Consider the following 12063-nt stretch of genomic DNA (forward strand, 5'->3'; position numbering starts at 1 on the left):
CGCAATCAAGAATGGCGACATTCTCACGAGCGCGCGCTGTTTTTGAAACCTGCAACAAAACGATATTTTCTTTTTTCGCATACAATTCTCGACTTTAAATTATTCTTCATTGCTTCATTGAGGGTAGCATTGCGATAGAAAACAATTCGCCAATATTTTGTGGTATTGCCGTCTCTGAATTTTAGCCAATTTAAGGAAAATACGTTGTTTTAGATTTTCCCGCCAAAACTTGGAATTATTCACTCGATTCAATCTCCTTTCGCACGGCCAGGAAAATTTTCAAAGATCTGTAGAAAATTCAAATTTCAATCAAATTCAATTCCCCTTCCAGAATATGAAAGTTTATCTATGCTTTGTTTTGGCTATATTGATATAAGTGAAAGGTTTTAAGAACTTTAAGCTTTTAAATGTATGTATGTGGCTTCAAAAGTGTTGTATTTTTTCTCCTATATTCACTTTACTATTTTAGTATCAATTTTAATCAAGACTCTGAACTACTCTGTGTATCAAGTGACCATGGAACTGTTCATATATTCGCCATTGAAGATCAAAAGAAAAATAAACAGACAAGGTAACTCTAAATTGTAGCTCTTAGGGAATCTCCAAACAACTACTGTATGTAATAAAATTTGTTAACTACTTTAGAGCAGTTGTCATCATATTAAGTACAGGAGCTCCGTCAAATAGCCAGGATTTGAGTGGAGTATACATACCTGTCAACTCTCCCGCATTAGGCGGGAGTCTCAAGATTTTGGAGCCCTTCTCCCGCTCTCCCGCGTTGAGCACCAAATCTCCCGCTTTTTAGCGATTTTTATCGCTTCCAAAAATTTTTTCTATAGAAAATCGTCATTTTGCCTATTCTATTAAAATATTTGAAACAATAATTCCCTTGCGTAGCGCAATTTATCTAACACCCTTGTGCGATCTATAAGTGGATTTGCTCGTGAGAGCTTTCTATACGTCAAACGCCTGCAAGGTTAAACCCATCCCTCCCCCCCAAATGAAAGTACCCCACCCCCCCCAAAAAAAAAAAAAATCTCAAGCCTTGAGATTTTCGGAGGTTGACAGGTATGAGTATACTGTACTGTACTTAGATATTAGTGACCTAAAGCGTCCAAAGTCTTAGAACGCCAAGAATGTTAGATTTGTGTGCATCCCGTTCTCAACGTTCCAACTAACGTTTACATTCTCAATGACGTATGTGGAACACGCTCAAATGTATAACACTTGCTGCATTGAGAAAACTTTGTGGGAAGAGGCTGGACCCTCCCCTATTTACATCTATAAGATCTGCTAGCAGGGAAGCTTTTTAGTCGTTAACTAGAAAATTTGTATGTAACTGAATGTTCACAAGCCACAATACTGCCACTGATTTCGGCAAGTTGTCGAAATGCACAGTTTTCTCCTCTGGAACATATAGTCCTCGTTTCCTTGGAGGTTCTTAAATTTTATTTTATATTTATTCTTTTTTAGCTCAAGCTCAGCGCACAGCTTTCTTCCCAAATACTTCAGTTCCAAGTGGAGTTTTTCACGGTTTCAGGTCCCTGGAGACCCACACTGTATTTGTGCGTTTGGCGCTGAAAAGAATACTGTTATAGGTAAGTTCAGAGAGTGTTTTATCATGGGTGTGATTCCAGGAAATATCCTTACCTATTTGAGAAAGGGTGGTGCTGTAACTGAAGGACTGAAGTGTTTAAGTTTTCTTGAGGGTAAGCCCTGTTTTCTTAAACAATACAGGTTAAGATTTTGCAAATTTTCATTAGTCTAGTCAAAAGGAGGTGCTCCCGAGCACCCAAATGATATACTCGGCTTTTTTATGGAATCCTCTTTTGGGCTTGGGAACCCCTCCTTCCGACTTAGACTACATGGCAGAATATCCAGGGAGGGGGGCTGGATCCTTTTAGAATCACACTATGCAAAATGCAAATGGTAAAAACGTTTAAAACACCCCCTGAAGACACCCGAGACTAGTGCTTCCATTTCGTGAAACGATATAACGAGCTGGAGACCTAAACATTGCATTGTGATATCGTGAAATTTTTTAAATTGGGTTTATTCTTTTCCATATTCCATGGTCTTTGGTGCCAGCAAAAAAGTTCGATGTATCAAGATTACCGTTTTATCAAGTATTGCTATTTCAAGACTATTTTTAGAGGGGTTTCATTCAACCTACCCATGATGCATTGTTGTGGCTTATTTAACCCTAGAGAAAGTCAAAACCTATTTGAACCATTCTTGGGGACCCAGGGCGACACGGAGGCCGGAAACGGAAGTACGCGCGGAGATGTCTTCTCACGTACTCCCTCTTGGTGTCACCCTGGGTCCCCGAGGATGTATTGAACAAGCAGTATCCTTATGCTCAGCCGACATTGTTTTTTACTTTTAAGCAATTTGTGCCGATGGAAGCTACTATAAATTCGCCTTCAATCCCAAGGGGGAGTGCTCACGGGACGCTTATGCCCAGTTCCTCCAGATGACCGATGGAGACTAGGGAGAGCATGTCCAAATATGGATCATGACATCCAAGGAAAGTTCCATGTCACTAAATGTGCCGCCAGATGATGATTTAAATGAGATATATGATTTATATTTTCAACGTATAGAATATAATACCATTGAGAAAACAACAAATGGATAGGGTTGGACCAGAAAGAGCAATTGTGTCATTGAGGCTTATTTTTTAGATTCATCCGTTTTTCATCTCAACAGTTTTCTTTTTAAAACATCCATGCTCTGTAATGGATCAGTATAAATATAAACTTATTAAAGCACACACATACTAGTGAACTCACAGTATATGGGCGAGGTATACAGGCCGGGATGTAACACATTCTTTTTAAAATCGCCTAGCATAGACACCTAGTGAGCGGTCACTTCTGAGCCTTAAATATTAGTCATACGTGCGCTTTATAGTAGTGCTCGTATACAATGTGCCAAGAAGAAGATGTATGTACCAATGAATGAGTTTTATGTTCGATCTTCTTTTACGCGAGGTAACGCCATTTCTCAATGACGTAAGCATTACTCGTTTAACTGAGTAGCAAGTGCAAGAAGATTAGAAAAGGAGGAAGCAGATGAGACGGCGCATGCGCCCAGGGAAAGAGCTGACCTCACCAGTCAGCCGTGTCAGGTTGTCTGTAGTCTTTTCTAATGTGCTTGCGCCCGTTTGTGACACTGAAGGCCGAAACCATAGCACGATGCATCAGTTTGCATGCTGGCATGGTGTAATACAGTTTCTTAGTGAGAGGAGTTTATTTTCTAAAATAAATAAAATGAACAACTGTATGATGTATCTTTCATTGATTTGTTTGTAGAAAATAGAAAACAGATAGGAGTAGACGCAGGGGGGAAGGGTGGGGAAGGCACGCATCCCCCTCTCGACCACAGAAAAGAGGTGTCTTTTCCTAGTATTGAAGACACGAGAGTGCATATGATTTCAAATCCTGGTAATGCGCCAGCGAATACGAATATCCTCTTGTAGTCAACTTCAAAATGACATAGAAAATACTTATTTCCTCTTCTAGCCAACATCAATGAATAGACACCTACCAATTTCCTCGTAGGACCCGGCCGTGAAATACACCTAGCCGGGAACTATCGCAATTTATGTTAACAATGACCACACAAACGAGAAACTGTGCAATATTTATTTTATTTTCATAATCTGATAATGTGATTACAAATAGAGTAGTATGCTATACTAATAAAGGTAGTTTTCATTTCCATGCCAAAATGGATAGGCTACAGTGCTACTGGATAACACCAATATACTCTGCACAACAACCCCAGTACCACCAAACATTGTACACCCACTATGCACCGCCCGCGAGGGGCTGTTTTATCAGCTGCGCACCTTGTTTGCGCATGGTGTTTTAATATCCACGCTGATGGTAGGAACTGATGATTTTCCGCCGTTTAACGGGTAGCATTAAGATATATGTTAAGATTCATAACTATGATTGTTTGGATTCTTTCTGGCTATCTCCCGTTTCTACTGTAAAGGCGGAATATTCCTACAATATTGATTACCCTTTTTTCACCAACTTAAACCAATTTGTATCGTTCGAAGGAGTACTAATATATGTTTTTTGTTTAAAAAGTATATGAAATAGTAGTAAAGAAAAACGCTTTCTGATCTAAAAATTAATTAGACTCTTAAGATTCTATTATAGTTATTAATATTATACTATCATGTGCTTTTCGTAAATAATCTGCAAATTGCCGTAACCAGGAACAGCCCACATTCAGGATTGCGTGCTTTAAATGCGGACAAATTCATCTGGGGATACCTCCGCCTCTTGTGATAGTCGTATTCATGTATCAGGAGGTGATGATAGTCGTATTCATGTAACAGGAGGTGATGATAGTCGTATTCATGTAACAGGAGGTGATGATAGTCATATTCATGTAACAGGAGGTGATGATAGTCGTATTCATGTAACAGGAGATGATGATAGTCGTATTCATGTAACAGGAGGTGATGATAGTCGTATTCATGTAACAGGAGGTGATGATAGTCATATTCATGTAACAGGAGGTGGTGATAGTCGTATTCATGTAACAGGAGGTGATGATAGTCGTATTCATGTATCAGGAGGCGATGATAGTCGTATTCATGTAACAGGAGGTGGTGTTAGTCGTATTCATGTAACAGGAGGTGATGATAGTCGTATTCATGTAACAGGAGGTGATGATAGTCGTATTCATGTAACAGGAGGTGATGATAGTCGTATTCATGTAACAGGAGGTGATGTTAGTCGTATTCATGTAACAGGAGGTGATGTTAGTCGTATTCATGTAACAGGAGGTGATGATAGTCGTATTCATGTAACAGGAGGTGATGATAGTCGTATTCATGTAACAGGAGGTGATGATAGTCGTATTCATGTAACAGGAGGTGATGTTAGTCGTATTCATGTAACAGGAGGTGATGATAGTCGTATTCATGTAACAGGAGGTGATGATAGTCGTATTCATGTAACAGGAGGTGATGATAGTCGTATTCATGTAACAGGAGGTGATGATAGTCGTATTCATGTAACAGGAGGTGATGATAGTCGTATTCATGTAACAGGTGATGTTAGTCGTATTCATGTATCAGGAGGTGATGTTAGTCGTATTCATGTAACAGGAGGTGATGATAGTCGTATTCATGTAACAGGAGGTGATGTTAGTCGTATTCATGTAACAGGAGGTGATGATAGTCGTATTCATGTAACAGGAGGTGATGATAGTCGTATTCATGTAACAGGAGGTGATGTTAGTCGTATTCATGTAACAGGAGGTGATGTTAGTCGTATTCATGTAACAGGAGGTGATGATAGTCGTATTCATGTAACAGGAGGTGATGTTAGTCGTATTCATGTAACAGGAGGTGATGATAGTCGTATTCATGTAACAGGAGGTGATGATAGTCGTATTCATGTAACAGGAGGTGATGTTAGTCGTATTCATGTAACAGGAGGTGATGATAGTCGTATTCATGTAACAGGGGGTGATGATAGTCGTATTCATGTAACAGGAGGTGGTGTTTAGTCAAGTGCAAATAGAATAGGCTAGACCTAGTAGAGAAGAGAATAGACCCATGGGCTTACTAGCGTGACCGGACTAAGCGCCTAGGGGAGCTTGGGTACGGTTCACCCTTCCCATGGTCCTGTGTGCCAGCGCTAAACCGTCCCATGGCTCATTGTGCTCACTAGTTCTGGATCCACGCCAGTGGTTGGAGGAGAGAGGGGGAAAGGTGGGGCATTCAGCAGTTACTATACATACACGGTCTTCGCAGTACGAGCGACCTTGAGTCAAGTTCAAGACCTAAAACGATGAGCGTCTACTACTAAAAAATTAATACGATCCTGACTACGCGAAGTGCAGCACCTGAAATTAAAAACACACAGAGATGTTAATACTTTGGTATTCCCAAAAAAGGCAAAATAGTGTGCAATAGAGTGCAACTCGAAAATTATAAGAAATTTCTTTCAAAATTCTAAAAAAAATTCGAAAGAATTCCTTTTGATGAATACCGCTGTTCTGCAATAATGACGTCACTTACTTTTTTAGTACCAGGTGGCCTTCAGAGCCCAAGATGAGCTCGCCTTGTAATGGAGTCCCTCGCCAGTGGCTACATATTCCAAAATAGAAGTTAGTTTCGTGAGTTTTTTAAGTTTTGTATCTGTGTTACTTATTCTTTAAAACCTAGGACATATTAACATCCTTTCCGCCATTTGTATTTTCTCCGGTACTTTATAGTCTACTAATAAGTTTTGGAGCTATCTTTGTTTCGAGTTTTCAGGTTTTGTTTATCAATTCAACAAAAACAATTAATAAAATCAATTGAAAGGTGATATGTGTTTTTATGTCTTAGTCGTTATGTCTCAGTTGGAAACGGATGTTCTTGAGAAATCACTTCGCCCCCCCCCCCCCCCCAAAGGAAAAAATCCTGGCCCCTGTATCCCCCGCCCCAACCCGCTTGACGCTTGTTTCTCTTTCCTTTTTTACTTTACATTATGACAGCTTATTTTTCATGCATTGTTTTTCACTGTTTGATTTTGTCACCTACCCCCTTCCCCTAACCTACCTCCCCATGTTTGTCCGCTTGTCAGGGCCAGCTGGTCAGCGGCAAGTGGCTGTGCCCCGGATGCAGTGGTTGTTAGGTGGTCAGCGGATTTAGCTTGCAGCACGCCCGAGGCCGAGGAGGCTGCAGTGTACTCTGCGTCCGCGATCACCCCCCACTCCGAGACAGCGTCCGCTGCGCATGCTAACTTCAGTCCGTTGTTCCCGATACCGTAGAGCAGTTTCTTCGTTGGGTCCAGGTATTTGATGTTAAGAACTATGGGGTCAATAGCTGAAAAAAACAATAACGTTTTTACCTATAAAACTTATTGCAGCCGAAGCCGAATCACAGATTGAGTACAATTATTCAATGCCGTGGCAGACCTCGAAATATTGTGAGCACAATACAGAAACATTTAGAAAATATTTGGGGCACGGCCACGCCCTTATTGGTCATTTCTTTTTTTCAATATAGTGTGTGCGTGGGGATGGGGGGGTGCCCTCTGCTACGGCCCTGTTATCGAGAATCATTACATGTCCTCTTGGTATATGATTTTTATTCTATAGCTATTAAATTTTCGAGATTAAAGTTTGTAGCGCTAAATTGTGCAAGGGTGCAGTGGATGTCTTGGGTGAATATGCGGTACCGTAGTAAGATTCTCCGTTGTTCTTAGTGTAGAAGCAGCTTGGGTCCTGTGGCTTTCTGGGGAAATACACAAAATCATAAATTAGCACCAGATCAGCCACCGATTGTTATTTTGCGAGCAATTTCGTCAAAGCATACATTTTTTTGTTGCAAAGGAATCGGTTTTAAAGCGTTTGAGAAAAAGCACATTATTGGAGGGGGGGCGGCGGGATGGTCCCAGAAATGAAGGGGATGGGACAGGCGGTGGTGGCCAAGGGAGGGGGGAGCGCACCCCCTTCCACCCCCCCAACCACCCCCCCCCCCCGTCCGCCGCCCCTGCATTGCCATCCAATGCGAGACATTTTCGCGAATTCGATACTTTTTTCTATGCGCTTGATTGTGACTAAAATAAAACAAAAACTTTTCGTGGGACTTGTGTTTTAAATAAAATGATTGGTGTTATTCACCAGTAGTTAAGCTAGTTCCTAACCTGTCCACTCTTGGTGCGCAGAAGAACAAGAAGTTGGAGGTGGTGTCCAGCAAAAACATGCGAGCTGCCATAGCCACAAAACCTGCAAACAAGGAGGTACATGATTGGCTAGCGTCATAAAACTAACAAGCATGATTAGTATGCTACAGAAGACTGCACCCCTACGCTGTCATGCGCAAGTGTGTGGAAACCGCTGTCTTTCTTCTCTTCAGGGTCAGCAGTGACGAAAGTTAACACTACACTGTCATGCGCAAGTTGGTAGTAACCGCTGTCTTTCTTCTCTTCAGGGTCAGCAGTGACGAAAGTTAACACTACACTGTCATGCGCAAGTGGGAGGTAACCGCTGTCCCTCTTACCTGCAGGGTCAGCAGCAGAAGAGGCGCACCCATACAACTCTACCCTCATATTAATCTGGGTATTCCAGCTTTTTGGCTCGATACGGAAGCATTTCCCTTCAACTTCTTCACCGAGAGGGATGACTGCAGTTCTGGTGCGATCCTTGTTTGCTCGGAATACCTGTAAAAAATCAAATCCAAATAGTTTAACACATTGCTCCGACAGTTCTGAATAACGTATGCGCATGCGCGTGCTCTGGCGAAAACAAGCACAATCGTAGTGTTGAATCGTTCGAGAAAAGGTACGAAAGGCTGACTTCAGTCGCTGATTTGACTAACTGTACAGCATTAAAACCATACTGTACAAAAGATGACAGATATGTGTGATAATGAGGGAGTCATAAAGAAAGTTATAGCCTTAGGTTTGGTCTAGTTTTCTTAGCATTCGCCAAAATGTGACAGTTCGCAGGTAAAAAGCCGCCATTTCTAAACAAAAAGGCTGGTTTAACCGCGCGGTACTGGAACTAGTCTTGCGTTTTTCAGCACTGGCCATTGCTCCAACATCATGAACAGGGTGTGCCCAAGGAAGGACAGGAAGGGTGCATGAGCCCTCTTCCTTTTTTATCCTTCCCCCCTAAAAGAATGATAGCTACGACAAAACGAAAATGGGAGGGTCATGTGGTAATAAGGAATCCTGCCTTGGTCTTTTCAGGAGAAACAAAACACCGCTGTCCGTAAATAAAGGCATTTTAATAGTATTTGAGTGAAAATAAGATATTTTCAGACTTTAAGTAGTGGCCGCTGCTATGACGTTAGCCGCTTAGTAAAATATCGCAAAGCACCATGGTAGTTTTACTATATAGGCCTTTACCCTCGTTTTCCCACCACGCTTCACGGGCTTCCATTGCGCGCAATCGAGGCTGGAGTAGAATGAGACGCTTCTAACGTACGCATCGATATCGTCATTGTACCCGGTCCCTCGGCCCTGCACAGCCAAACGGCCAACCTTTTTCATCGCTCCAAAGTTGATCTGGAAGAATTGCCATTTGTTGTGTCTAGAAAATAAAAAAAAATTATTTTAATTTGACGCTGATAGCCTCTGTCAAACGTAAATGATTTCATCTATGTTAATGACATGGGAATTATCCATGTCAAACACCTTTGCTTTTCGTTCGTTTCGTTTCGTTCTTTACGTTCGTTTTTCATTCCGCCCGCTGTCGCTGTCACATTATGAAAATTCACATGGTAGCCATTTTAAATAGTCTCCAGGAACACCCATTCTGTATTACCACAGGTATCCTAACGCTCTCGTCCCCGTCTCCCGAAAATATTAAGACAAAGGCCAACCTGCTTTCTATAGTTATAGTCTTTTGAAGTTTACTTACATGAATGGAATCCAGGCGTTTAAATTGTTGAGTCTGCCTTTCACAGCAGCTCCGATAGCAGTGGCCTCGGAAGATGCGGAGAGCATGGCATCTGTGATAGTACCGCTGGCCATACCAAGGGCAGCGTCGCAAGCGGCTCCTAAAGAGTGTTTGACAGTTGTATGAGATGCACGCATGATAGAAACAATGCCAGCCCAAATTGCTTGATCCTTCATCAAGACCATATTTAAGACTCCACTGTCAGGTCAGAATATTTTTGAGAGTTTTACGATTTTATTTCGTAGTGAAGTGAACGGCTTATTTCAATCCCATATGTTTACTCTAAACTCATGACACACACACACAACGGAACGTGAACCATATATACATACATATAATACATTCATACACACAGTGAGCTTGGGGTACCTGTGCTACCATCACTATCACCATAACCATTATTATCATACTATCACTATAACCATTATTATCATACTCTCACCATAACCACTATTACTATCACCATTATTACTATACTATCAACACAGGGAGCCCACTCAACTCAGCGCATTGTTTATATAGAATGTGCTTTAAACTTTGCTTGTGAATATTAATTAGGTCACGGACTCTTCAATAAAACTCCTTCCAAATACATGTCTTACTCATTGTTGCACCCATTCATGTTTGGAACACTTATTTTAACTTTTTCAGAAATATTCGGGTTTTGCAAAAACCCGACTTCAAGCCTAAAGGCTTAAATTCAGACAAGGGTGGAAAGTTATTTCCAAACTCCGTCACACCACTTCTGCTGAATTTGTATTTAAATAAAATCAACGCAAAAAATAAATTTCTTCACATATATCGCTAGATTGATAATGGAGCTAACTTCAAATGACAATTGCTGCCATTATAAAGCACAGGCGAACGATCAAATGCGATCAAATTTAAAATCACACCTTACCTTAAAATCAGTCATGGAAACGGGTCTGACCACGACATCTCGGCGAAAAATTCGACACAAAAAAAAACTCCCAGAAAGGGCAGAAGTTTGTTTGTGTTCGCTACAAAGAGTCGGCTGGGTCATATTATATTTGCGTGCTCAGAATACTATATATACCCACCCGACCATAACCATTATTAGCTCACCGTTATTACCACCACCATCACTATCAACACATTTTTTTTACCATCGCTTTCATTATCGCCATTACCAGAACGAGAAATTTAACACCAAAAACGAACCTTTCCCTCCCTCGCCATGTCATTATCTGAGTACCCCACCCCCTGGGAAGACGAGTTTGTACTCACGTGGTACGTAGAATTTGAAGGCCTTTATCTTCTTCAGCGCGACCTTCTTTTCGCAGCAGTTGGCGCGAACGAGCAGTGAGCCCCTGTGGACCTTCCCGTCAGCCATTGTTTTGGTCGGATCGATCTGATATGTCACATTGAACTGACTTTTGGATGAAAAGCTCAGACTTGGAATCTGTTGGGTGAAAAAGTAAGAACAGGCCCGTCCAATCAGACTCCTCCTTAAAATCCCCTCCCTCCCTCCCTTCCCTATTACCTTCAATGTCAGTGTATGAACAGTGTTGCTGACTAGCTCCTCGGACCCCTCCTTGGATGCGTAGGTCAGGAATTTTGGGGTGCTGATTCGCACAAAGACATCGCTTGCCTCAGCTGTTGTCTTGGCGGTGTCATGACTGACTGTCACATTCAGGACTAGAGATCTAAATTACACAGAACCAGTTTAGCGCAATCTGGATATTTTACACATAAACCAGTTTAGTGCAATCTGGATATTTTACACCTAAACCAGTTTAGCGCAATCTGGATATTTTACACCTGAACCAGTTTTGTGCAATCTGGATATTTTACACATGAACCAGTTTAGTGCAATCTGGGTATTTAACTTCAAAACCAGTTTGCACTTGAAAGCTTAAATCAAATCAATTTAGTCCAATCTATATAGCTAGTTAAATGCAATCTGGAGAGTATGCAGCGAAATAAGTTTAGCGCAATCTTGATATTTCACACCTTAGCCAGTTTTGCACTTAAGTGCAATCAAACGAGTTTGGCACAATCTAGATAGCTTTCGCCGAACCAGTTCATACTGAAGCTAAATAGCTTACGAATCTTTGCCCCTTTGGTATGATAAGCAGTTTAGTGCAACCTGAATAGCTTGGTCATCAGATCAATTAGTCTTCAAAATCAGTTGATCTTCAAAAGAGGGTTGGGGGTGGCGGTGGGGGGGGGGGGGGGTGCTACCCCTCCCCTCCCCCAACGATTATCAGATCGGTCACTACCCTCACCCTTGTAGAACGTCATCCGTCGCCTGTTCTTGTATCGCCGTAGTGACGATCAGCACTGGCCGGGTTATCCATGGCATGAAGGCTTTAAACGCGAGTTGAGCAACCCAGATAGACCCATTCGTGTACTCCACACCGGCGCTCACCCAGTTCTTTAGTCCGTTAGAGGGAGTGCTCATCAATTGAACCTGGACGAGGTTACAATGTCACATAATTCATGCCATGGCATGTCATACAATCAATGTCACGCAATTTCACAGAATCGATGTCACGCAATGTCACATAAGCAATGTCACATTATATCTATATCGAAATGTAATGACTTGCATATGTAATAAGATGTGACAGGCAATAAGTGTCACGCACCTTGTAAACAGCTGTATATATGTCGTGC

General features: G+C 41.7%; 2 protein-coding genes and 1 long non-coding RNA gene across 3 annotated transcripts; 2 read left to right on the forward strand and 1 right to left on the reverse strand.

Annotated features, from left to right (window-relative positions):
• Nucleotides 1–469: 469 nt before the first annotated feature.
• LOC125556758 (WD repeat domain phosphoinositide-interacting protein 3-like) lies at nt 470–3285 on the forward strand (the record flags this gene model as incomplete). The annotated part of the gene is given in 3 exon segments (XM_048723203.1): nt 470–571; nt 1474–1598; nt 2388–3285. Coding segments are annotated over 3 exon segments (331 nt in total), but the record flags the coding sequence as incomplete, so codon positions are not given.
• Nucleotides 3286–4640: 1355 nt separating this feature from the next.
• Nucleotides 4641–5569, forward strand: LOC125560900. Its single transcript, XR_007306934.1, has 3 exons — nt 4641–5074; nt 5132–5284; nt 5525–5569. It is a non-coding gene; the product is annotated as an uncharacterized LOC125560900 (long non-coding RNA).
• LOC125560899 lies at nt 5465–12028 on the reverse strand. Its single transcript, XM_048723202.1, has 11 exons — nt 11673–12028; nt 10928–11090; nt 10672–10846; nt 9385–9523; nt 8871–9054; nt 8021–8180; nt 7665–7746; nt 7197–7252; nt 6575–6841; nt 6050–6118; nt 5465–5874 (listed from the first exon to the last, which is right to left on the reverse strand). Exons 1-10 carry the CDS (start codon nt 11846–11848, stop codon nt 6054–6056), a joined length of 1467 nt encoding a protein of 488 aa, XP_048579159.1. The 5' UTR covers nt 11849–12028; the 3' UTR covers nt 5465–5874; nt 6050–6053.
• Nucleotides 12029–12063: the final 35 nt, after the last annotated feature.

The sequence above is a fragment of the Nematostella vectensis genome, unplaced genomic scaffold, assembly GCF_932526225.1.
Source record: "Nematostella vectensis unplaced genomic scaffold, jaNemVect1.1, whole genome shotgun sequence".
In the NCBI taxonomy this organism is placed as follows: Eukaryota; Metazoa; Cnidaria; class Anthozoa; order Actiniaria; family Edwardsiidae; genus Nematostella; species Nematostella vectensis.

What these genes read in the sequence shown, in the direction of transcription:
- LOC125560899 (XM_048723202.1), bottom strand. Translation starts at nt 11,848, where the DNA reads ATGAGCACTCCCTCTAACGGACTAAAGAACTGGGTGAGCGCCGGTGTG. An exon ending in TTCTGCTGCTGACCCTGCAG is followed by an intron (nt 7,747 to 8,020) that starts GTAAGAGGGACA and finishes CCTTGTTTGCAG; the next exon opens with GTTTTGTGGCTATGGCAGCT. An exon ending in AAGCGGACAAACATGGGGAG is followed by an intron (nt 6,119 to 6,574) that starts GTAGGTTAGGGG and finishes TGGAATATGTAG; the next exon opens with CCACTGGCGAGGGACTCCAT.